This window comes from Phymastichus coffea, unplaced genomic scaffold, assembly GCF_024137745.1.
Source record: "Phymastichus coffea isolate CEN01 unplaced genomic scaffold, Cenicafe_Pcof_1.1 PCOF00011, whole genome shotgun sequence".
Lineage (NCBI taxonomy): Eukaryota > Metazoa > Arthropoda > Insecta > Hymenoptera > Eulophidae > Phymastichus > Phymastichus coffea.
In genome coordinates this window covers 7,627,324-7,655,290 of record NW_026706822.1, presented here as the reverse complement: position 1 = coordinate 7,655,290, position 27,967 = coordinate 7,627,324, and the positions used below count along the sequence as shown (strand labels likewise).

Below are 27,967 nucleotides of genomic sequence, written 5' to 3'. Positions count from 1 at the left end.
TGACTTTTGGCTGTTTTCAAAACTAAAAAGACCACTCAAAGGACACCGATTCGATGACAAAAAAACGGTTGAAAACAATGCGACGAGTGTACTTAAAGCTATCCCTGAAAGTGAGTTCCAGGACTATTTTGAAAAGTCGAAACATCGATGGAACCGTGTTATTCAATCAAGTGGGGATTACTTTGAAGGATGCCACCCACCAGATGATAAAGAATAACGCTAGCACGAAAATATAAAGGTAGCCCCGATACTTTCCGGACAGACCTCGTATATATAGTTATTTATGTCTGTTAACTCTTTAACACCTGAACTGCATTTTTTTTATAAAAAGTTTGATTTTTAATCTTTTATTTAAATATCTTTTCTATTATCTTTAAAGTTACTTTTTTGAATGCCATGATTAAAATTTATGAAAAATTTTTTTCTTATAAGATTAAAAAATGAAAATTAACTTTCTAAACGTTTTGAATTTATTATTAGCTTACTTTCAAACTCTACATCTACCTGAAGTAAGACAAATTATAAACAGATCAAATTGTTGCAAAATATTAAAAGTATTTTAAAAGATGTAGTAAATTATTTTCATAAGGTTGATATAATCGTTAAAGATATATTAAATTTCTAAGAAAACTTCAAATATTATAATGCAAAAAGAGTAAAGGATGAAATTTAATACCACTTTCCTGACCCTTTTGAAACACCTACAGTTCACCGCACATAAAATAATGAAGATATTAGGTTGTAATATATAAAAATTGCCATAGAATATTGAAGAAGTAGCAAAAAAGAAGAAAAATTTGAGTGTTGGAAGCGTAAGTAAAAAATTTAAAAAGTTAAGTAATTGAGTTAGTTGGAACAATGGGCTTACACACTTAATAAAAGTGGTACTTATAAAGAAAAAATTACAAGAATTTGTCAGTATACTCTTGATAACTTTAAAACACTAGTGGCCGCTGATTACATTATTCATAATAGCGATATAAGTCGATGGGTATTACTAGCTCAGAAGACTATAGGCTTAGAAGATGTGAAATTTAAGATTTAGAAAACATGAATTTTAAAATACAAGAAAGTTCAAATAATATTATCTCCGAAAGTAAATACGTTTATAACAAAGAAAATACTAAAAACTAATTCAGTACTAATAACTAAAGTAGATACGTTTATTGCTAATGGTAAAGCAGTCATTGAAATAATTGGAAGCGCAATGAGTATCATTCTGATCAGAGCTGATTTCGATTAAAAATGCATTCTAGAAGATCGCTAGTATGTCGAAGGAAAAAAACAAGTACAATGTACAGTAGATTCATCGACAACGCATATTTATATTATACAGCCACTGATTTTAGTTGCAAGAGAATTACTGTTACCAGTCTTTTTGGTTTTGAAAGAAACCAGCGATAGGTTTGGACCTATAGCGATAGATTAAAACTAGTTTATCTAGACCAGAAAATGTTTACGTAGAAGCATCTAAATTTGGAAAGTTGACCACAGGTATATATTTCGATCTAGTTACAATTAATGTCATTATGTATAAATTTACAACTGAAATTTATTATTTTAGATCTCTTTAAAAAAAACATATGGCTGAATAAAATATATTTCCCTGGACCACAAGCTTTAATACGATATTGTTACTTACTCTTGGAACGGTTATTGTGATAGCGTTATAGAAGAGAAGACGCTGAATAATAAAATTATAAATGTTAAAATTTACCTACTAGAAGAACAGGAAAAGTTTATTCTCTTGATATTTATAGATTTAGCATTTGGAAAAATTTTGTCTAATAATTTTCAAATACTGTAACATTGATAAATTGTAATATGACTTTACATAAAAGAAATGACAATAAACTTCAGTCTTTAGTCCATAACACAGTCCGACAAGATTTTTGCACAAGCAAACCATACATGGTTGCTCCGAAGAATTTTTGGCGCTAAAACCGAATCCGGCCTCCGAATTTCTCCAATAAGTCAGGATTTTGAGATATCCTAACCTAAAAGTGCGAAAATAGCGATTTTTGCCTATATTTGAGGTTATCTAGCACCACGACATTATCTACACATAAAAAACTACGAAAGACATATTAAAGAAGCAGTCTAGTCCTTTTAAATACCGTTGAGTTTGCTTAGTTTGCTTATTTTTTCTTTGAGATATTAAATTTCAAAGATTTTCATTTCATGAATATTGTACCTTTCAGAACATATAGCTTTGAACGTTTCGACGTCGAATTTTGTGTCAAGCGTCTTCAATGAACTACTGTTCTGCAAGAAAATTAAGATATATACCATAGACAGGCTAACCTACCTTTAACCTAAATTATATCATTCCCACAAATCCTTACAACCCTTAAAAACCACCCCTTCTAACCCTCAAACAGGCTAACCTACCTACGATAAATCTAGGTAGAGCGAGTTTAATTTACTGCTTTTCTATGAGGAACCTAAAATCTCAACCACAGATAGGCTTATCTGTTTTCTTCTTGACTTACTCTATCTCTAGATACCCTTACAACCCTCATAAACCGCCCTACCAACCCCCAAGCAGGCTAACCTACCTAACGCTGGGTAGAACGAGTTTAATCAATTGCTTTTCTATGAGGAACGTAAAATCTCAACCAGATAGACTTACCTGTTGTTTCCTTAATGTACTCTATCCTTAAAAAACCCTACAACCCTCAGAAACCCCCTCTACCAACCCAACCCCCAAGCAAACTAACCCACCTAACCTTTGGTAGAACGAGTTTAATCAACTGCTTTTCTATAAAAAAATGAATATCTCATTAACATTGTCTCTGATATACCCCTCCTCAGATAGGGGTGGTTTATAAGGGCTGTAAGGGTTCGTGGGGATGACGTAATTTAGGTTGAAGTTGGGTTAGCCTGTCCATGGTATATATCTTAATTTTGTTGTAGAACTGTAATTGATTGAAGACGCTTGACATAAAATTCGACGTCGAAACGTTCAAAGCTATATGTTCTGAAAGGTACAATATTCATGAAATGAAAATCTTTGAAATTTAATATCTCAAAGAAAAAATAAGCAAACTGAGTAAACTCAACGGCATTTAAAAGCACTAGACTGCTTCTTTAATATGTCTTTCGTAGTTTTTTATGTGTAGATAATGTCGTCGTGCTAGATAACCTCAAATATAGGTAAAAATCGCTATTTTCACACTTTTAGATTAAGATATCTCAAAATCCTGACGTGCTGGAGTAATTCTGAGGCCTGATTTGGTTTTAGCGCCAAAAATTCTTTGGGAAAACATATATGGTTTGTTTGTGCAAAAAATTAAGGTATTTTTGTAGGACTGTGTAATCAACTATCTTCATTAAGATATACTAATTTGTCTAAATATTTCTGTTTCAAGAGTGGTTACATCACTAAAAAACCAGAAAAATTTAACAATGCCATTACTTACAATTTTGGAAATTCTTGCAATACGCAATGTGAAATAAAGGTTACAAATATAGCTACTGTACTGAATTAATAAAGGCGACCATTCACCTTGGCCCTCAACAATAGCGAAAAAGTGAGACCTCTCGGCTTGCGAGTTGCGGTAGTGCGCACGCGAACCGTGGAAAGAAATCGCGAAAATAGTTCTTTAGGGAGAGAGCACTTCCGATTTCATTTCTTTGACATTGATAATCCAAGAGTAATGATTAACGACAGCGGATGAGAATAGTGGACAATGGCATTGAACAACAATAGCAACGAGCAGGGACAATTCACCGGGACTACTCGAACTCTGTCCTTATTCTCAGAGCAGCGATTGCAGGAGTGACCTATCTCGTCTACGTAATTATCCATTACATTGTATTTATTATATTCATACTATTGTTTCGGTGCAACTATGCTGTTTAATTTGTGGGCATTTATCTTTTTCTCTGTTACGCTTTAGAATAGGTAAATGTATTTCAATGCTGCGAGAGACTCCTGGCTCACTAGTATGTACGGTTTGTAAAACAAAAGTTTCAAAATAATATATATCGCGATTGAAAAGAGATGTCGAGATGATTCTTTTTCCATTTTGCAGCTTTCTTGATGCACTTTTAGAAAGAATTATTTCCAAATCATTCATATCAGTGCTAAACTGCTAAAAAACGCGAGAAAAACGAAGTGTATTCGAAATATTTTACAATTCAGATTGATTATTTCTCCAAATGAAGTAAAGTAGGAAATCAATATAAAAATAAAAACTAGAAGAAAAAACGTACATTTTTCTTTTTACGATCTTTCTAGATCCATTTCCGGCCGAGATATTCAACCTTGAAAAACGAATAAAAATAAGTAAAAATATTCTTTCATGCACATTAAATGTAGCGCTTTGATACATGACATCATTAAATTATTGACTCTTCTTCTGTTTTTATGAACTTTGATTCAACTTAATCAAAAAATATATTCGAATATAATCATTGCTGTTTAATTTTTTATGTATAAAAGAATATTTCCTCATTTTTATTCGTTTTTAGGAACTAATCAATATTTTAATATACCTAAACTTATCAATATAAAGCACACGTGTGAAAATAAATGCAAAGAGTAATTTTGATGCATTTTATACATCTGTATATGTCTGTATATGTTCGTAACTCATGTTTTCTGCGAAAAAACTGAAACTCCATTTTCAAAGCTAAATATTTTGGCCGGAAATAGGTCTAGAACGATTGTAATAAAAAATATGTAGATTTATCCTCTTAGTTTTTATTTTTATATAGACTTTTCACTTTCTTTCATCCGAGAAAAAAGCCGGGGAATGCGAATGAAATTAAAACACATAAATAAACCAAGATTATGTAAGTAGACGATTTGACCTATATTATCTATATACGCACTGAAGGAAAAAAAAATTGAAACCATATTTTTCATTCTTTTTCCAAGAGGAACAAGTATATCTAATTACTTAAAAAAAAAAAACAATTTCGAACCATTGTCAAATCGAAGAAAAAGCCATAATTTAAAAAAATTGCAACTTTGACCTTGAGCGTCAAGGTTTAATATTTATTTTCAATGAACCGAAATATTTTGTCTCTATTTGGCATTACTGAAGCTTTAAATCGCCGGTTTAATAATTTGTCTATTTCTGTTCAGTCTCAAGATATTTGATTTCGTTCAAAAACGAAAATTGTAGCCTACTTTGCACTGCATTATTAAAGTACATATCCTTTTCTCGTTAATAGTTGTGACGACTTCGAGGCCCTATACGAATCTCTGCTATTTTCACCAATTTAAAATATTAACTTCTTAAATAAAGTTCCTGATACGGTCACAGACATTTTGCGTCCTCATTCAAGAACCGATTTTCCTGCAGTGGCATTAACGAGCGTCTTCTCTATATGCACTTTCAACAGGGCATTGCTAATAAGTTAAATCTACTGCAACAAGCAACAACATCAAGGAATCGACGAGATAATTGGCTAATTCCCTCGCTCTCACGGGTTAATAATCACATTCGACCGTAGCAAATAGTAATGGCAGCTACTATTCCGTTAGAATACATATTTCTCGAAATCAACATCGATAGATGATTTTTATTAGTATAATACATTTCTATTTAAATCAATTATTATGCCTCTCTTCTCTGGAGGTAGAACAATTACTATCGAACGCTTGGAAACTACTTGTACTCGTGCCACTACCCTGTTGCTGGGCATTTCGTTATTGAGGGACTAAACTTCTAGGGACTAGGTTCTAGACTATGTTTTTGTCGCCGTTATTTCAGTTAGATACTGGTGCGTTCTATTCTTTCACGGTTAGCCTGTGACAATCGCTATTTCATTTTCTGCATCCGCGCCGTCCTTTCTTTTCTTATCGAGTCTTGCTCTCCTGCCGTCAGCATTTTCTATAGGTATCATTTCTACACCTACTCCGGTGTCTAATACCGCAGCGGTAGTCGATTTTCGAGTCGGTTTCGTCATGGTCTTGTAGGCCACATTTTTAACTAATATAGTATCTGTTATAAGAGGCGGTCTCTATCACTTTTTTCTTTCGCACTGATGCTCGAACTCGCAGCCTACCTGCTGTAGCTTTCGCAGCGAGGAAAACTTCTTTCGATAAAGAAACTTCCTCTTCTATAAAGAATCTCCTTCAGTAGACACAGCTGAACGAGTTGCTCAAACGCCTCCGGTATAGGAAGATGTTTAAGTTTTCATGGTCTCTGCGGACGTGGGTAACTTGTAAACTAGGGTCGCAATTTTTTATTCGATCCATATCTTTAATCCACTAGTATATGACTCTGTAGTTCGTACTCATGTCCGAGCTTTTCTGCCACTTGGTTCAGTTTCGCTCGTCGATAACCACGTAAATACTCTCAATGTCCACACCTTCTATTTCTCCATTCATGGGTAGGTCCAGCTGATTCATTCGGACGGACATTCGTGCCTTATACCGATCTGCCAGACGAACACATTCGATATCCCATAGTAAGAATTTACAGAGAACCTGCATTATCTTCGTCAATACCATCATGCAAGCTCTCATAAAAATTTACAGCATCATATGTTGACATTGCAGGAATTGCCGATATATTCCTTGTAATAGCGTCGGCGTGCAATGCCGATAAATTCACCACTCTTACCAATTATTTATAAAGGGGGAAGGCAAGGGAGGCGGTGTATCGCTCCAAGCAAAGCAGGAAGGAGAAGTACAGGCAAAATGATTTCACACACACAACTCGTTAACAAACCGTTTATTACAAACGCACTACCTCGAGTGCCGGCGAGAGTACAAATCACTTATTAGCAATAACGCACAAACTTAATCTAAACGAGATGACCGGCACGTTAGCGCCATGTCACCTCGTTAACCGGCTCAAACAACTACTTAAATTACACACTGCCAAAAACTACGCCGGCTCGGGAAAGCCTGGCGTAGCAACGCGAACCGTGAGAATCGCCGAGAAAAGGAGAGATATAAAGAGAGAGAGGAATGGGTGACCTGACCAATTTCGGCGGACGTCGCTGTCGCCGGCAATCTGGAAGATGTCCCACCGGCGGCCTGGCAGGAAAACCCTTGGCTGCTGTGCAGCCGGTGATCTGGCAGAAGAACCAGCCGGGTACCGTCCTGGTAGTGGCTTCTTGCAGGAAAACCTCCTGTCTGCTGCTTCGCTGGCAGAGAGAATCCGTCCGGCTTATCTGTCGAGGAATGCCAACTTCTTCCCGAACAAAGGGCGCAGTCTTCGCAGCGATGGTCACCAACTAACTCATGCGGCCGATTACTCTCGCGTGCGTCGCATCACTCACTGTCGCGAGTGCATGAGAGCCGGCTTCTCACGCCTTCTCCCACCACTCGCCTCCTAATCGGCGGCACGCAGCAATGCCGGTCGCGACAAGTGCCGCGCGCCAAGCCCAACCACTAGACTATAGTTTCTCTCTCTCTCTCTCTCTCGCACTCTCAATGTTCGATCGCGTCGTCGCGTCCCTGGCCTCGTCCTCCGCTCTCGTGCGTTGCTGAAAATGAAAAGGGCAGGTATCAGGCACGTGATAATAACGTGCGTTTGATGCCGGCCGTGTGCCTTCGCCCGAGAGAGAGAATACAGGCATACACGGTGTAGGCTAGGACCAGCCTACACAGTCACATCCTACGCAATGTATCCTCAGGGTAAGCTTGTCATACGCTTGCTTTATACATAACTTTCCAAAGCATCAAAATCTTACACACTGTCTGCGTAACATGATGTTTGAGTCCCCAGTTTGCCTGCACACAATTCGAAGTCTACCAACCGAAACCTACATCCTTGCCTTAAGCGTGTTCACATGTGGCCGAAAGTCGTACCAAGTGACTATTATTATACGTAACCATTTAACCGTCTCTATAAATCTAACGCTATAATGCTTGTTATTGCCCGTTTTCAAATGCACTCTTCTGTTGAACCCTTCAACATCATTCATAATCTTGGTCTCAGAGACTTTGATATTCAAATTCCTATCTCACTACATAACAATACCGAGAGAAGTACCAGTAATCTACTCATGTGAACTTAGAGTCGGCTTTCGACAAATACTTTAACACGGACATCCTTTGTTCACATCCTTTGTTCACATCCTTCCATATCTTATACATTCCGTTAATCAAACAGACTTTACGTTTACGGAGATAATCTTACCATACTCGCATCTCCAAAGCAGGAGATCTAATCTCATGTAGTTTCTGGTGCACCCCATGTGCCAGAGAAAGTTGTCGAAGGCTCCCTTGAAGTTCACCAAGATATCTATGAAATACGGGCTCTTAAATTCACTGACCAGACCTGTTTTCAGAGAATCCATACTACAAGTAATTTCAGATCCCGTTTATTCTTGCATTCAGCGTTTCAACCAGTACTGTTTTATATAATGTTCTCAGACCGCTAATCAAGCTGATAAGTCTATAGAATTTGAGGTCGCTTTTGCATTTTCCGCCACCCTTAAAGAGTATAACGACTAGAGCCTGCTTCCATTCCTTTGAGAATATCTCTTCATTCATTCACGACTTAAACATGCTGTGCACATAATCACGTATGCTCAAAAACACACGCTTAACCATTACGTTAGTTAAGCCGTCGATTCCAAATATTTACCCATACGTATTTTGGAGACCAAATGGATGAGCTGCGGTCCGCCGATGCTACTCCATTAAACGACCGTGGCACACCTACCCCCTCTCTCCCCCTCAGGAGCCCTACTGGTGTAGATACTTCGTCATCCGCTGGAAATAACTCCTGTTACGTACTCGTCCACCAGTTTCATACATTCAGGATGGACAGACATGCGTCACCTTTTTGCTTCCCGTATATTCTATACACTCTGCCCCAGGGATTTTCCTCTCTACAACGTGTTGTTAATGGCACCGTTTGGCCTCTTCAACAATTTCCTTATATTCGCTTATTTTCACTCATTCTATTTTAGGCGATGTAGACCGCACATTTGTTTCCTATTATGCTGGTAGTTCTTTCGCTTCCGCCGGGTTTCTCTACGTGATACATCTAATACCTCACTTACCAGGTTATTCTACACCATTCTTACAGTTTGGCAAATGTTTCATGCATTCATTGTTCACATCTTCTAACCAATCATTGCGCTAACTTTCAATCAAGTTAGTAAAATTAAATCAGATTAATATTTGTTAATTGTCAGTTTAATTGATGTTATGAAATATTTTTTCAGTGAAAAAAATATTACGTTTGTAAAATAATTAATAGGATAAATTAAAAAATAATATTCATAAATATAGCTCTTTATAAACATAATTTTTGACACTTGTATTTCTCTTTGATGATCACCAAGATAAATTATGAGTAGATCCCGAAATCAAATCTAAGCCATCGAATCTACATAAGGTTGTTCGTGATTAACAACATTTCTTCGTAGCCATATTAATTTTGTCAAAAGTTTGATCTTGCACTTTATTTATTGTTATTGCAAAGGCTAATGCAATTGAAAACTATCTCTGAAAGTGAATACGTAATATAAAATTATACCTAAAAGATGTGTTAACTTCACTTTTCAAAAGCCAACATCTTCTTTTGGCTGGGGCGTTGATCAACCCGTAAAGCATCATGACATAATGGTGTAGACCTTGGCCAAGTACCGTGAAGGCTATAACTTCTTGACTGTCCTTGGCTGAGGGAATTTGATGATAGGTATTTTTCAAATAAATAGTGCTAATAATAATCAGAGTAAAGAAAATAGCATTTTTCTTAAAACTTCTTAATGAACAAATTTTATATAAAATATAATTTATGTACTACGAGTATAACGTTGTAGTTATAAATTCTATGCGCAGCCAGCATGACGAATTCGAATATTAATGATGTTATAAATAATGTAAATATTTTCAGTAAGAATCTTGACATATTCATAGTTTATGATAATATATTTGTTTCAAAGTGAAAGAATAATTAGAAGTTTTTTTATGATTTATCATTTGTTACAGAGCATTATCGTTGAAATTTAAGACCACACATGCTCCACCAGGTGATACCCTCGTTCATCGAGGTGACGTACTTACTTCATTATATTTCATTGCAAGAGGTAGTATCGAAATCCTCAAAGATGATATTGTCATGGCAATCCTCAGCAAAGATGATGTTTTTGGGGAGAATCCCTGCATCTATACAACAATTGGTAAATCTTCTTGCAATGTCTGTGCTCTTACTTACTGTGATCTTCATAAAATTCATCGAGATGATCTACTCGATGTACTAGCCCTTTATCCTGAATTTGCACAACATTTTATCCAGAACCTGGAAATAACCTTTAATATGAGAGATGTAAGTATGACTTCATTTTTACTCATACATTTAACATTTTCTTCTCTTGAAACGGAACTACTCATAAAATATTTTTTGTTTAAAAAGATTCATTAAGGATCAAAGTTTCGTACCATTTTTGAAGCTTCCATCCACCAATGTACGTTAACAATAATCTTCGTTGTGATGTTCGTATCACTTAATATTTATATTATAATTCGTACTCTCGTGGTCTGTCGCGTTAATGATGAAAGAATTTGTTTCGTTTTTCAAAATGCTTCTAATTATTACTTTGAAATAAAATAATAAATAATATATATGATTATATAAGTGAGATTTCAAGGAAAGATAGACTTTACCCTAGTTTCTTATAATGCGAAGTGTCCCATAAGCAGAGCTTAAGTCTTTCTTATAAAAGGAATGTAATTCAGCCCAAGTTTCTCATAGCGCGAAGTGTTCTATGAGTCAAGCACAAATTACAATAGGAAAAAGAGATGATTTGCTCAGTTAATCACTTGAGAGAAAGAACTTAGGTATTAGCCAAGTTTTTTCAATCTCATGCGCTCACTTTGCAAGGCTAGGAGTGAATGCTAGCCTGTGCAAAAATCAGCGTATTTATACACAGATTTTCCCACCAATTTTCGTAGAACAGTTCACTTCGAGTTGTTTACGCAATTGTGAGAAATCATATTTTCAAATTTACAAGAGAATAAATAGTAATAATGAAATTTTAAAACATGTAAACTTTACAAAAGTAGATACAGTGCCGCTCACGCATTTTTACCCCCCCCCCCCCCCCCCACGGGCAAAATCAGTCTAACTTCAAAGTTTTATATCTCTGGTAGAAATTAACGTACAGAGACGCGCGTGGGTGCGTTTGAAAGGTCTTTCGGAGAGCTTTCAAATGATATGACTCACGGTTGCCATCGATTGTTTTTTTAAATTTTGCAACAATTATGCAAAATTGAAAATTCTGAAATTTTTTTATTATTTTTGACAATTAGCCAATTTTGGAAAAAAAATCGTACGAAAATTTGAAGTACACCATTTTTTAGCTATTACCAAGCCCTATCTGAATCACTCATCAAAAATTTATTTTCGTCAAATATGACGCGCGCACGGGCATTTTTTCCTGGAAGTGACAGTTTTTTTCAACATTTTTTATCTCCGTCAAATTGTAACAATCGAAAAAAATTTATAGGAGAAAAAATGTTTGTTTTTTCACGTAGAATACTGCAATAATTTTTTTTTTGGTTTTTCGAAAAATTTTTTTTTTCGGTTTTTTTCAATTTTTTGTTTTGTTATGTTGGTACACTCTTCCCGAACATCTGTACCAAGTTTCAAGTGTATAGCATTTTTTGTTTGGTTGTGAGAGGCGTAAAGGTTATAATTGTTTTGCGTGCTCGGCGATTTCTTGCTATCGAAAAATATGGATCAAAGGATTTGCATCAAATTTTGTGTAAAAAATAAAATAAAGTGGTACGAAACACTTGAAATGTTGACGATGGCATACGGTGAAACTGTTCTGAGTAAAAAAAATGTTTACAAGTGGTACAAACTCTTCCAAGATGGCCGGGAAGATACCAATGACGAGCCTTGCTCTGGACGCCCAAGTACGTCAATAACTGATGAAAACGCTCAAGCAGTGAAGAAAATTGTTCTGGAAAATCGTCAAATCACTATCAGAGAAGTTTCTGAGGATGTTGGTATATCGCTTGGCTCGTGCCATGAAATTTTTTCTAACGTTTTGGGCATGAGACGTGTGTCAGCGAAGTTTGTTCCGAAATTGCTAAATTTTGACCAAAAGAACCGTCGCATGAGCATCGCTCAAGAACTGTTGAATGACGTCAACGACGACCCAGATTTACTCAAAAGGGTAATAACTGGTGATGAATCATGGGTATATGGTTATGATATCGAAACCAAAGTTATCTTGAAGTTATGCGCCGTTTGCGAGAAGCAATACGAAGAAAACGCTCAGAATTGTGGAAAAACAATTCATGGCTTTTGCATCACGATATGCCCCTGCTCACTCATCTTTGCTTGTGAGAGATTTTTTGGCCAAAAACAACACCACAATCATGCCTCAGCCACCATATTCACCGGCCAAAGCCCCATGTGACTTTTTCTTGTTCCCAAAACTAAAGAGACCTATGAAAGGACGGAGATTTGCAACGATTGAAGAGATAAAGACTGCATCGCTGGAAGAGCTCAAGGCTATACCGAAAAGTGCTTATGAGAAGTGCTTTGAGGATTGGAAAAACCGTTGGCATAAGTGTATTGTATCTGAGGGGGATTACTTTGAAGGGGACAACATAAATATTGATAAATAAATAAATATTTTTTCTTAAAAATACAAAATCACCTTACTTTTTGAACACACCTCGTATATATATATAGCTGAAAAGTATCAATTATCTTTAGCTTATAATTAATCATATCATTTATTTATAAAACTATAACCACTTGTTACTCAAATATTAAAATGTCATAAAACGGCTAAATTCTATAAAATGTCGATAAAAAAACTTTTAATTAGCAAAACGAAACGGCTGATTTCTAGATTTTGATTTCACATAGAATAATTCTCTAAAGAATCTTACAATCATATTCAGGATTAAATCCATAAGTGTTTTCCATTTGATTAAAGTTTTTTTAAACACACTGTGATTTATATTCCTGGATTTCGGATCAATAACTATTGTATAGATGAGTACTAATACATTTATATCTTATAATGACAAAAATCGTTTTTTAGAGAGTTTTCCTTCATCCGCTATCTTTTCGTATTCGTGGGGGCCAATATCGGACCGAACGCATGTGATTGTGTGAGTGCAATTGTCATGCCCGGTCTGTCTATTTGAGGTGCTGTTTAGAGGAGCCGCAAGCGAGGAGCAATGCGTCTGTTGCTGAAGATACGTACAAGTGGAGAAAAACAGAGAACTAGAGAGAGAGAAAGAAAAAGAGTAATACATCACTCTATAGGGAAAGAAATGAGTGCACATAAAGGCCGTGTTGCTGGCGCACCCGCAGGCGAGCATGAGGGAGCCTGTGCAGTGTGTGTATGAGCGACTAACCGGGCTCTTATTCTTTTCCAGACTGAACATCAGTGTGGAAGCAAAATAAGAAGATGCTCTCAGTACTAAGGATTGCTACGCAATTTTCGAGTGTGATCTTTCATTTTGTTTGATGAGTCAGATTACCCTAGCCTTCATAACGTTCCACCGGCACTTCAACAACTATTATCAGTACCACGAAATAGTTTTAACCGCAACAGTAGGAAAAGCATTAATAGTGGAAGCAGTAGCAAGAGCAGGAGCAGTGACGGCATCAGCAACGTGAGCTCTCTCTACCTCATCAATGGATCCACGCGGGATTTCTGCAAGCGTCAACCCGAGGTGACCTTTCATCCAACCGTGAGTATGAGGGCCACGATTGAACGATCTATGGTTATCATGATCGAATATAGAAGTTTACCGATTACCATTACAAGCGCGTTATTGCCCGGTTATAATGTTTTTTCTTTATTTTCTAATTGTATTTGTTGAATAAAATGGGTGATTAGGAATGAGAAATAAGTGATTTGTTTTGTTAATAATGATATTTAGTGTATTAACTAACTCCAATTTACATTTTAGTTTTGAGTATATCTGCTCGGCTTGGATATCCACTACGCAACTCTTTCGTTAATCTCTCACAGCACTCCTACATACATACTCTAGCGGTGCTATCTAGCACTGTATTGTGGAATTTTATATTTACATATATGTGACAGGGCTATAGCGATGCTCGCTGGCCCTGTGTGCGGCACTCTCCTCGCGTGAACGCAGCGACCAAGTGTACGCTATATAGCGACTATATACTTGTGTCGTTGCAGGATCTGGAGAGAGGAGCGCGACGATCGGCGAGGTGTCGCCGTGAGTGCGAGTGAGAGCGAGAAGAGCGAGAGAGAGAGAGAGAGAGAGAGAGAGAGAGCGATTTTGACTGATTTTTGACGGCGAGAGAAGTGGGAGCGCAGCGGCGCGAGGCTTAGAAATTAAGAGAGAAGAAGGGCAGTTAGGCGTGAGCTCTCGAGTAATTAGGGCCGCCTAAGGAGAGACTGGACGAGACGATATTTCGGCCAGAGAGGAACTGCTGCCAGCGGTGCGACTGCCACTTGCCAGGAGAGCCAGGAGTTCAAAGCCGAGCCCGGACAAGCAGCGACCATTCGCCGTCCACGGGGCAAAGGCGGGCCTACGCTTTCGCCGGCGTCGCCTCTCTCTCGACGGACCGTCGGCATCCGGTGGGTCCAAAGCCTGTTTATCTCTCTCGCGCCAGCTCTAGCTCGATTACGGATATTAGCGTATTTTGATTTTATTGCGCACGCTGAGCGATTTCGCTCGCGTGATCCCGCGAACTCTGGTCGCGGAAAAGCTGAGCGAGCGCGCTCGCCGCGGCGAAGTTAATCTTGTAGCGATATTTGTGAAAAGGCGTCAATAAGTGAGATCGCCATATGTAATATAATTGAATTAAAGTGTCCGATTCTTTATATCAACCTTCCCCAACCAGCGCGAACTTCGGCCTGTGAAAGTCAGCGCCGGCTTTCTTTACCGAGAAAGAACCCAGAAAAAATTAGCAGAGATCAGCCCAAGGCGCACGGAGGCTGACCACTCTTGCATATATTCCAACATGCCTCCTTAAATTGACAATCTAGAATCAGTTAAACATATCCTTTTATAAACCTTTAGATTAATCGCATCGCTTTTCTATTCTAAATAAACTTTGTTTTGTCTAAACTTTTTGTCAATATATCAGCTAAATTAAATTTGAGTCCACCTTAACAATATCAATTATAACTTTCTCAAAGTTTTCATTAATGTAATGATATTGCACTACGATGTGCTTAGAGTTTTTGTGAAATTTCCAAATTTTGTAATTAATATTGCACCTGAGTTATCCTTATACAATTTCAAAGGATTACACAGGCCGACAAAAAATTTTACCAAGAACCCGAGTATAGTTTTCCGAAGGTTTTTTGCGCGCTGAATCCGAATCCGAGGTCAGAATCACTCTGGTGGCTCCGGTTTTCGAGATATCCTAACCTTAAAGTGCAAAAAACGCGATTTTTGCCTATATTTGAGGTTATGTAGCAAAGAAAAGAAATTTTTTTTCAAAAAACTGTATACATCAAATTAAAGTATGAGTTTTCTTCTTTCAAATGCCGTTGAGTATGCTCGGATACCTTTTTTTTTCACGAAGTTACACAAATTTGAAAATTTTAAATTTTAGGAATTTAAAAAGCACCACACCATTCAGCCCAAGCTATCTAACAAGTAACCATATTAAAGAGCCACTCACCAATTTAAACCAAACTTGGAAAATTGTCAAAACACTAAAAAATATTGTGAGCATCGTGTTTCTATTTACAAAATGCTCTCTTACGGGTAGAAACCACCCCTGCCAACCCCTAAACAGGCTCACCCATATAACCCTGGGTAGAGCAAGTTTAATTAACTGCTTTTCGATAAAAAAAACTCATTTTCCAATCACAGGTATGCGTACTAATCTCGACCTAGATAAGCCTCATCCCCAAATACCTCCTCAACCCTTTAAAACCAGCCCTCCCAACCCCTAAGCAGGCACACCCACATGACGCTGGGTAGAGCAAGTTAGCCAAGTGCTTTTTAATGAAAAAATTTAATTTTTCAATCAAAAATGGGCGCACACATCTTTACCTAGATATGCCTCATCCTAGCTTTATTTTCGACCCTTAAACCCACCTTTACCTTCTCCTAAGCAGGCTAACCCACGTAAACTTGGGTAGAGCATGTTTAATTAAGTACTTTTTGATAAACAAAGTAAATTTTTAACCACTTGCTCTACCCAGCGTCATGTGGGTGTGCCTGCTTAGGGGTTGGTAGGGGTGGTTTTAAAGGGTTCAGCAGGTATTTGGGGATGAGGCTTATCTAGGTCGAGATTAGTACGCATACCTGTGATTGGAAAATGAGTTTTTTTTATCGAAAAGCAGTTAATTAAACTTGCTCTACCCAGGGTTATATGGGTGAGCCTGTTTAGGGGTTGGCAGGGGTGGTTTCTACCCGTAAGAGAGCATTTTGTAAATAGAAACACGATGCTCACAATATTTTTTAGTGTTTTGACAATTTTCCAAGTTTGGTTTAAATTGGTGAGTGGCTCTTTAATATGGTTACTTATTAGATAGCTTAGGCTGAATGGTATGGTGCTTTTTAAATTCCTAAAATTTGAAATTTTCAAATTTGTGTAACTTCGTGAAAAAAAAAAGATATCCGAGCATACTCAACGGCATTTGAAAGAAGAAAACTCATACTTTAATTTGATGTATACAGTTTTTTGAAAAAAAATTTCTTTTCTTTGCTACATAACCTCAAATACAGGCAAAAATCGCGTTTTTTGCACTTTAAGGTTAGGATATCTCGAAAACCGGAGCCACCAGAGTAATTCTGACCTCGGATTCGGATTCAGCGCGCAAAAAACCTTCGGAAAACTATACTCGGGTTCTTGGTAAGATATTTTTGTCAAATTCTGTCGGCCTGTGTTATTAAACTTAATATTGAATGAAAAACGCCATTAAAAAATTACCATTCAATCTAATTGCATATCCTTTTATGAATTTTCTATCTGTATTATCACCTGCGTAATCAGAATCTACCATACAGTCTAATGCTTCACTTTTCAAGTTATCATAATATGTCAATTTTCAATTTTTCGTTTTATACAGACATTTTAGAACTCTCATAGCATACGAGGTTGGTTCGATAAGTACTTAGCCTACAAAAGAAAAACGAAAATTTTAGAAAAGTGGCGTTTTATTTTTCAACATAGTCTCCTTTTAGTTCGATACACTTGGCCCAGCGATGTTCCAACTTCTTTAACCCGTCTGAAAAATACGTTTCCTCGAGGTCTGGAAAGTAGGCTTCCGTAGCAGCGATTACCTCCTCATTCGACTCAAATTTCTGCCCGGCGAGTGACTTTATCAAGTTTGGAAACAAAAAGAAGTCGCATGGGGCTAAATCCGGAGCATACGGTGGATGGGGCAGCAGTTCGTAGCCTCATTTGACCAATTTGGCCATGGCGACGGCGGAGGTGTGAGCCGGTGCGTTGTCATGGTGGAAGTGCACTTTTTTCTTGGCCAAATGTGGCTGTTTTTTCTGCAATTCGACGTCGAATCGGCCCAATAATTCGGCATAGTACAGCCCTGTGACCATTTTGCCCCTCTCCAGGTAGTCGATGTAGATCACACCTTGTGAATCCCAGAAAACGGTGGCCATCACCTTTCCGGCCGATGGGGCAGTCTTCGCCTTCTTCGGAGCACTTTCGCCGGGTAAAGTCCACTGTTTCGACTGTTCCTTGGTCTCTGGTGTATACCAGTGGTTCCATGTTTCGTCGACTGTCACGAAACGACGCAGAAACTCCTTCGGATTGTGCTTAAACAGCGTCAGACATTGCTCTGAAGTTGTCTCACGGTTGTGCTTATTGTCCGGAGTCAGCAAACGTGATGGAAGCTCCTGAATCATAGAAAGCCCTTATTTGGAAGTCTCCTATTCTCACCGGTAGCCACCAACGTGTTTCCTGTTCCGGGGAATATACCGAAACCGATTCAGCGGCTCCGCAGACTCGCTCTTTGCATACTGTAGCGCTAGCTACTGTGCTCTCGTGCGGTAAAGTGACGACAACATTCGGTTGAAACACCTCGGTTCGGACTATCGGAGGTCCTTCGGGAATATAACCTGACAGTTTATCTGCCGTTACCAGCGCATTCGAGAGCGTGGGCAATTTCCTCTCCACCACCTCGGCCGGTCTATGGTCCTGGGCTTTACTATCGTCAAAACTTCCCTTCTCCGCGTTCACTATACCGACGTTCTTTTTGTTAGCATTATCAGGACAATTCTCGTTCTCATCGCTCAACGCACTCGTTACTATTAATACCGATTGTGCTAGCGAGGGGCGAGGTTTCATTTATGGGATTCGTTTTAGAACACGAAGGAGTGAGGTCAACCCCTTCTAACCACTCCTTTCCTCGTTTCCTTTATTACATTGGCGACAGTACCCCAGCAATCCTCACTGGATACATTTAAGTGGTTTGAAGAAATCTCTTTCCCGCTTTCGAGGAGCTTCTTGTCTTTTAGCGCGGTCCTCCGGGGTCGAGTTTTGCCTAGCAAAGTTATGTTTCATCCCCTCCGATATTTCTTAGAGGGGTAACAGTACTTGGTCCATTAAATCGACTTGCGGAGCTTTCTTATCGCTATCAATCGCTTCTATACTCGGACCAGGAGTCGCCCCTGATGGCGTCGTTGTACGGACGACCTGGTGTGTTACTTTTTAGAACACCTTCTCCATACGATCTAATCGAACATTAACCTCTGGCTTATCGTTGGATATCGTTGCTACCTTATTCTTGCGGTTCTTGCTTCCATCGATGATATGCTAAGTTAGGATTCAGGATTGATAGGGGGTCAGGTGAAAACCTGACCCCCTATCAACGCGTTCCATCTTTCTTTGTTTCAAGGTATTCTGCGCCGCCGTAGTTAATGTATTCAGAACGCGCATGGAATTTACTCGGCCCTACGCACCTGGCTCTGAATATTAATGAGGAGGTTTGCGTGTAACAGATCTAATTGACGTTCATATGCCATCGGTGGAATCTGTCGTTTCAGTTAGTATATGCGCTTTCACACTTTTCCGTTTTGAGGGAGACTCAGCGTAATCAAACATTATCACCCCCCTTGCTGGGCGCCGAAGGTTGGCATAGCCCACTGTCTTTCACTCCTTCGCTTTTAAATACTTTGGAGATCCGGAAGTGAAGTTTGCTACGACATCCTTGACGCTCACAGGGAGTCGGAGCCTTGTTAATCTAAGACGGCGACCTCCTCGTAGAAGTACCGATCATTTCAAGGTTCACGCTCAAGGAGAGCGGAACTAAAGGCTTGACCCTCGGTTTGGGCGCGACAGAACTCTAGTTGTCTCGATGTCTACCGCGTCGGAAGCACACGGCATACAAATTTTACGAGATTTGCTTGACCAGGTACCACTACCCCGCAGAGGCCAACCCAAATTGGGATATCAGAAGAAAGACGCAGCTAGGACAGTCAGAGGAAATTTCTAAGACGATCAACCAGCTAAGCCTCCCCTCCTGCGCTCGTTCAAAACATCCTACCTGCGTACCTGTATTAAGGGATTGCTCTCACGACTCACAAGTCCGTCGCTTCGACGTACCAAGGCACATCTTCCCATTGCGTTTCGGTCACCCCGCTCACGCTGGTGGGTATCTGTTATTCTAAAAGTTGTTTCCCGATTTTCGTCCCGATTTCGGATTTCGCTTTCTATGGAAAGGCTTTTATGACTCGCTGATACTGACTCCTGCTGTTTCGTTCAATGTTTGTTGACTTTGGATCAGGGTCGGGGTCTCGCCTAGCCGACAAGACGACTCCCGAGGCAGTTTTCAGTATTCGTGCCAGTCATGCCACTCATTCGAATCAAGTTCCGAAATTTAGGCTTAAATCAGGCGTTTAATTAACGTTCGAAATTAGCGTTTAAATTATTATGTTGACCATATGGCCTGCGTTCTCATAGGAGAGCGTTGTGTGTTTTGCCTCCTATCTCCTTGCGGAAATAGTGTTTTCAGCCCCAACACGTAAAGGTACACACATCCGTACTTGTGAATGCAAATCTTCTTTCAGTACACATTGCATTCACTTCGGGTCGACTTGCATTTACTGCTTGTCGAGGGCAATCGGTGGCGCATTTTGTACATCAGTATTTGCATTTGCATATGCTTGTACAGAAGAGAAGTTTATGACATTGTCTCCCAAAGCAACGAATTGTTTGTTTGATAAGTCTCAATTCTCTGTCAAGGAAGATAATCATAATCCGCCGCTTTAACAAAAAGATTTTTGCACAAAGTAACCTAGCCAGCCTCGCGGCTGGCCGTATGGTGCACTATGTGCATCATCTATGTTTTTGCTAAGCGGATGGGTAATTCTTGGCTATTTCGATTGACTTGTAACCCTTAGGTTACGGATTTTTTTTTAATTTGGCACAATTGTTGTACACATAAAACTGAGATTTTTCCCAAATTTTGGAGATGATACATTAATTATATCAAAAGTTATTAACAATTAAAGAAAAATAATAAAAAATTTTTAAACGGCTATATTTTAAAAACTAATAAAGATATCGAAGTCGGATTTTTTTCAAAATACTTATAATGCCTTAAAATTTCGAAATAATTACAACAAAAAACAATAAAAAATTTTTTTTCGAAAGTTATTAACTTTTTGTTTAAACAATTGCTAATATCTCAAAAAGTATATTTTTTTTTTGAAAAATTCTTGCTCCTACGTATTCCTGAGGATTTTTGCTATCGAAATCAATCATAAAATTCAAGGGCCCGACATATCGGAAAGCGTAGCCCTAATCAAAAGAAGACGCCTCGGCGTAAGGCTGCGGTAGCGCTCCAGCGGACTCACGGTCGAGAGGTACTTTAGCTTTAATCTAAAAAACTAATAAAGATACCGAATCGGATTTTTCCCAAATTACTTATAATACCTTGAAGTTTCGAATTAATTACAACAATAAACAATAAAATTTTTTTTCGAAAGTTATTAACTTTTTGTTTAAACAATTGCTAATATCTCAAAAAGTATATTTTTTTTTGGAAAAATTCTTGCTCCTACGTTGTAACGGGGTTTCTACTACCCCGTTAAGGGTGATGCTAAGTGGCTACTCGGCCTGCGGGTAACTCGTACGGGGAACACGCGGGATTCAGCCCAGCGGCTCAGACATGCCCCTCGAAGGCGCTCTTGCCTTCGGCCCGCGGAGAGCGTCGTAAGTCAGGTAGCAGCGGACGGTGCAAGCCGGTGTGCGCGCAACACGGGAGGGAGGAAGTGCCGAGAGCAAAGGCGCAGTGATTAGCAGGATGATATTTGTTAAGACTAGGATGACAAAGAAAGCATACAAATAGCATTCGCAGTGAGAGAGGCAAGCGAGAAGCAAGCGAGAGAGAGAGTCTTAAGATCGAACGGGCACTTACATGACAAGTTCGCAGTGGCCTCGGCTATGGACTTGACACGCGCAGGTGTTCGGCCACGAGGCAGCTCTCTCGGGCTGACCGGCTGAGATCAGCAAACACACACACCCACGCACGCACGCACGCACGCACGCCGCACCCTTAGTCCTTTTTGGTAAGAAAAACCCAAGCCGTGTAGCACAAAGCACTTCTTCCTTGCGTCACTCGCCGAACTTGCTTCCTTTCGCCAAGACGGGCAGCCGATTCTGACTCGCACGCGGACCTGGTCCCCCTCTCTCGCGCTAGCTATTCGGCAGCGGCGCGTCTCAGCCAATGAGGCACGTGCGCGACACTCGGGCGTCCACGCTTACACGCGTACACGCGGATCTCTCTCTCTCTCTCTCTACTCGGTGCTCCCTGACTTACCTCGTGCCGCGTCCACAGCTACGGCAAGGCAAAAATACATAAGGAAAAGAGTACATGGATTATCAACGGATTATGATTAACTTAAGGGGAGAGAGAGACATAACGAGCCTCGGCTCGTTATAACGTATTCCTGAGGATTTTTGCTATAGAAATCAATCATAAAATTCAAGGGCCCGACATATCGGAAAGCGTAGCCTTAATCAAAAGAAGATGCCTCGGTGTCCGGTCGTAACGGCACCCGAGGTCCCCTCACAGTAAATAACCTCTTGAATGTCTTTTGGGCCTTTATTTGGTTTTCTTAGAAAAAACTCGATCAAGCAGTTACTCTTCTGTGTATTTGAAAGTTATTTAAGCATTATCTAATTACTCAATTATTCATGAAAATAAAATATTTTTAGAAATAGAATATGTTAAATGAATGATAATGATATTTTCTCTCTGCATTTATACGGGCTTGAGACCGACGTTTATTAGTTAACGACCGCATTAAAAATAATGTATCTCTTTATACATATTCACTATTTATACTTATATATATATATATATATATATATATATATATATATATATATATATATATATATATATATATATATTCACTAATATAAAATTATTTGCAGATTGTTCTTAGTTCATACTCAGAAGATCCTGATAATCTTTTACAGATGAGTCTTGCGGTAACTTCATCACTTTCCGGAATAAATGCGTGAAACATTAGCGTATTTGATAGAGTTTCAGCTCGTTTAAATCTATCTCTTAAATCTATTTCAATTGCCGCGTGATCTTCATTACTACAATATATAAAACTAGTTTTAGGCATTGCCTGTACTGCCCATTGATATAATTCTAATGCATTACTAATAATTTTACCCTTCATGCTAGCATTTCGAGCAAGCCTTTTCAACCCTCCCCCGATTCCGTCACAAGCATTTTTGCCATGGCAATTCGCGTAAAAATGCCACTCGGCCCTTATCCCGAAATCATTAAAGTGGCTGGTTAAATTAAGAAAATTAAACTTATTTTTATACTGGCTTGCTGCTCCATCCGACACGTATATTATTATCTTTTCGACCGAATTATCGTATTTTGTATTTAAATATTCTACAGCTTTTCTCTGAAATAAGGCAACGGCATACTTATCATGCTTTAGACATTCTGAAATAATTACTAAACTATTCTGTATGATTTCACCATTAATTTTTTTATAAAACAAAAATGGATGAATTGTAATTTGATCGTTATAATAATAGATTGCTTGGATTGCGTCTTGAAATTTTGTAACATAATTTTCTGAAAAGTCGAGATTTGCCATTACTTCATTATCTTTTAAACTAGCTTTGCGACTTTTTACAAATTCATTCTGACTGGTTGCAATATAATCATGTATTCCGAATGGACCCATGAAAAGAGCTCTTAATTCTTTCACAAAATCATCTATTGGTAATACATTATCAATAAACTTCAATCTTGATTTTTTCTCTACTTCATCAACGACTACTTTTTCCCATTTCTTAAAAGTAATATGGGTTATTGAATTATCAGTAAAATAACTAAGCAGATTATAAGAAAATTTGTTGAAACCAGGGCATTCCCAACATGCATTAAGTCTACACGCTTCGGTCACATCTTCACATAATGATTGCTCGAAAATATCGCGTGTTTTTAACGGAACCGTTAGATTGTTTTTCATTTTTAATTTTGCGGCATTTAAAATTAATTTGACGTTTTGATGCTGAATACATACGCAGGTATTATGAAACTCGCTTGAATCATTAACCAAACGGCAAAACCAAACTTTTGGTCGTAAACTACAAAACGAAGAAAAGCCTATTTTCACGTTCGGATATTGATTTTTAAAAAGCGCGAAAACTTCGTATAGCGTGTGAAGCAATAAACGACTTTGAACTTGCGTACGTTCACCGTTTTGTTTTACAATGGTAAAATCTTTTAAGCCAGGACAGATTCTACTGATATCATCTTCGTGATAAAATGCTTCAACGGTTGTTACTATTTCAGATGTTATTAAATGAACTCTATTACGGGCAGAAGGATATAATAAGATACCTTCCTTTTGACGTAATTTTCTTGATTAATTGACCGATTGAATTGTATTTATACTCATTGAAAAAGGTAAAACTGTTAAAATATGAATTTTTTCCGCCTGATCTTTCGTATTTTCAAATTTTGTTTTAATTTCTTTAATTAAACTGTCATGATCTATCTCGTTACGCTGTTTACTTTTGTAGTCTTTTATTAACGTAGATTTTAAATAAAAAGATAAAGCATCGATTTTTTCTTCTATTACACGAGGTTTTTTTAAATCCGCTAAAGTTAACGACGGTAACTGCAATTTCATGCTAAAATCGTTTAAAGCTGTCACTACAAAATTTTTAAGATCATTACCTTCTAGCTGAAAGTCTTCACTATTTGGTGATTCACAACGTTCGTTTGGATTGTATACAGAGGAACTGCTGCACGATCCTGAAAACTCACTATCAATATCCATTTCCTCCGAATCTATTTCCATAGATTCTACCTCTTGAAAATTGTCGTTATGGCAGATATGATCGACACATTGATCAATTTCTGCTTTGTCACTACTGTTCACATAATCACTAATATCTTTTGCTACCTCACCAAGTCTCTTTCTTTCCGCGTTTATTTTATTACACTTTCTTTTACAAGATTCACAAAGCCGGTCTTCTTTGTTAAGATACGAACTAAACTCTGATAAAATACTTTTCGGGAGTACGGCAAAACGTCCTGCGCGAAACTTATGAATATTAAAAATATTTTTTCAAACTTGAAAGCCACTATTTATATCTTCCATGATGGACTATATTTAACAACTTTTAATTAAGAGATTAAAATATAAGTACTGTTTATTATAATTATCGAAAAAAGCAACTTATCCACTTTGTATAAACTTTCAAAATGTAAACCTACACTTCAATTAAATAATTGCTTTAGTTGAAATTCCTAAACCGAAAATCTGCGACGTGCACACACTTCAAAGGTTCAAAATAAACTGTCCTTAATTTTCGTATACAGTTGATTTTGAACCTTTCAGATAGAGATTTTTCTTTCTTTTCTTTTACTACCATCGAAATAAATCATAAATAAGTCATAAATCGCCCTATTAACCTTCAAACTATCGGCAGTTTATATACATAAACATCTAATACATCTAATTGTAATCTAATACATCTAAACCTATTGATACCAAATAAAGGCCCAAGAAATAGCCGAGAGGTATCGTGCTGTAAAGCGTCTTCGGAGTCAGCGGGACGTCTTCGTGGTCTTAAGCTGAGGCATCTTCTTTTGATTAGGGCTACGCTTTCCGATATGTCGGGCCCTTGAATTTTATGATTGATTTCTATAGCAAAAATCCTCAGGAATACGTAGGAGCAAGAATTTTTCCAAAAAAAAATATACTTTTTGAGATATTAGCAATTGTTTAAACAAAAAGTTAATAACTTTCGAAAAAAAATTTTATTGTTTATTGTTATAATTATTTCGAAAGTTCAAGGTATTATAAGTAATTTGGGAAAAATCCGATTCGGTATCTTTATTAGTTTTTTAGATTAAAGCTAAAGTACCTTTCGACCGTGAGTCCGCTGGAGCGCTACCGCAGCCTTACGCCGAGGCGTCTTCTTTTGATTAGGGCTACGCTTTCCGATATGTCGGGCCCTTGAATTTTATGATTGATTTCGATAGCAAAAATCCTCAGGAATACGTAGGAGCAAGAATTTTTCAAAAAAAAAATATACTTTTTGAGATATTAGCAATTATTTAAACAAAAAGTTAATAACTTTCGAAAAAAAATTTTTTATTGTTTTTCGTTGTAATTATTTCGAAATTTTAAGGCATTATAAGTATTTTGAAAAAAATCCGACTTCGATATCTTTATTAGTTTTTAAAATATAGCCGTTTAAAAATTTTTTATCATTTTTCTTTAATTGTTAATAACTTTAGATATAATTAATGTATCGTCTCCAAAATTTGGGAAAAATCTCAGTTTTATGTGTACAACAATTGTGCCAAATTAAAAAAAAATCCGTAACCTAAGGGTTACAAGTCAATCGAAATAGCCAAGAATTACCCATATACGAGTATAACAATATTCAACGTACACATTCACCGTTGGAAGCAAACGCGAGCTTGGAGACGGTAGCAGTAATTCAAGTGGCGACCGATGCCTGCTGTAATAGGAAACACATGTATTTGTACTGAAATTCCCTGTATAATAAAACTGTGAGAGTAACAGTGTACTATGCCGATAACGACTACGACGACGAAAACCAGACATCGTAAAAAAAAGAACGCAATCCAAAAACAAAATAAGAAATTTTAACTACGTGAGAGAAAGGGACATTAAATTTGAAATTGGAAATACTCTCTCTCTCATATACACACGTACATACATATTATATAACGAATAATACAATATTATTCAATGAAAAAAAGAACCGAATCTCTTTTTTAATGTAAAGAACATATATGCTCTTATTATTATAAAAAATTTTTTATAACTAATACCATTATATTAATAAATTAATAAAATTTATATATAATTGTATTATTAGTATAATGGTATTAATTATATATAAAATTTTATAATAATAAGAACATATCTATTTACATTTAAATGATTTTGTTCTTTATATTATAAAAAAACAGAATGAGAGAGAGAGTAAAAGAGAATGAAAAAAATAGGTACTTACAATATTATTGTAGGTGGAGGTGTCAGTGGCATCTGAACTGTTGCCGCTTCGTGGATGTCGTCGTCGTTTCTCCTCGGCTAAGGTGTTCGTGGCTGCTCGACGACTTCGTCCACCGCTGCTTCATTCACTTCGAAGACTTCATCTTCGGAAAGATCGCCGTCCTCGCCAAATATTTCCATAGCTTGATCTAATGTGTCTTGCCACGGCCTATCGTCTGGCGCAAACAATTGCTGCAGAACTCGATCTCTCACTTCACTATTATATTCGCGCTACATCTTCCTTCACCAAAGTTGACTTTCCAACCAAAAAAATTACTATAACGTAACGTTGCGAGGCGTTCGAATTTTATTCATTTTTGGAAACACTTGCCGCGCTTCGGTCATTGGTAGAAGATTTGGGAGTAGGGGGTGCGAGACTACGCGACAGCACTGATTTTGTCGGGCGCATAAGACGATCATAATTAGTGGTGGGAGTAGCTAAAGAAAATGTGATAGTGCGGAGAAAAGACGCCAATATGTATTAAAACAGGATCACGATAGCGCGTACGCTCTTTTTCTCACGCAACGGACGAAGAGTCGGTGGTGGCAAGCCGTTGGTAGTGACAAGTTGCAGTGAACAAACGATCGGCTCTTTTCTGGGCCACATTTTTTCAAGTTGACGAAGCTATACAATCCCGACAGTTAATCGATATCATCATCAGATCAGATAAATTTAAAACAGCACTTTTCAGTGCTAAATTTTTAATAAAAAACTTATATTATTTTTTTATAAATCAGCACTTTTCAGTGCTATTCAAAGGTATGGTTAAATATATCGTAGCCGCAAAGGTAAGTACTAAAAACAAACGTTTCAACAAAAAACAATAACAATTTGAAATTACGAATAAATTCAACGTTGTGTTTTTTTTATTCTTACCCCTCCATTTTCAGCGAGACAAGTATGTAAGTATAAGGTAAGTATTTTTTAATTAGTTAAAAAATATATAAAAAATTAAAATAGTTCGTTTAATTCAGTGTACAAAATAATACTAAAAAATGATAATTTTTCCTAAATCATGAAGTAATATACAGTTAGTATGCACTATCTTTAGAAAGAGCAACAATGACTCAGACGGTAGAGCACTGTCGCATAGATGCAAAGGAGGCTAGGTTCGATTCTCCTGTATGTCTATTACCGAAAGATTATTACGAGAAAAAAATTCGATAAATAATGTTACTAATTTTTTCTTATAGAGTATTAGATGTAGACAATTAATTATTTATATGTAAATTGTCAACAAATTCAACAGAAAGGACAAGTAATTTCTTCTTAATTAAAATAATTAAAATATCGTTATTAAAAAACAACAAAAAAATGTCTTTAAAAATCAGTGCGTATATGCGACAGTTTTAAATGACGTTACTCGCATAGACCGTTGAGTCAATTCCCCACAAGTTGTATGCTGTGCATACGCATACACGCACGCGCACGCACGTGTATGTATAACTCATAAAAATTAAATGAATTTTTTTTTATGGAATGTATGGCATGTATGGAATGAATGGAATGTATGGCACGTATGGCAT

The 27,967-nt window shown here is 37.5% G+C and overlaps 1 protein-coding gene across 5 annotated transcripts in view; it reads left to right on the top strand.

Annotated features, from left to right (window-relative positions):
• LOC131672074 (potassium voltage-gated channel unc-103) overlaps positions 1-27,967 on the top strand; it is a 1,608,120-nt gene that overhangs the window by 1,024,929 nt on the left and 555,224 nt on the right. For all 5 annotated transcript variants that reach the window (XM_058949027.1, XM_058949035.1, XM_058949044.1 and 2 more), the window contains one exon: positions 9,914-10,250. In XM_058949027.1, the coding sequence (XP_058805010.1) occupies positions 9,914-10,250 (337 nt within the window). The remainder of the gene's footprint in view (positions 1-9,913; positions 10,251-27,967) is intronic.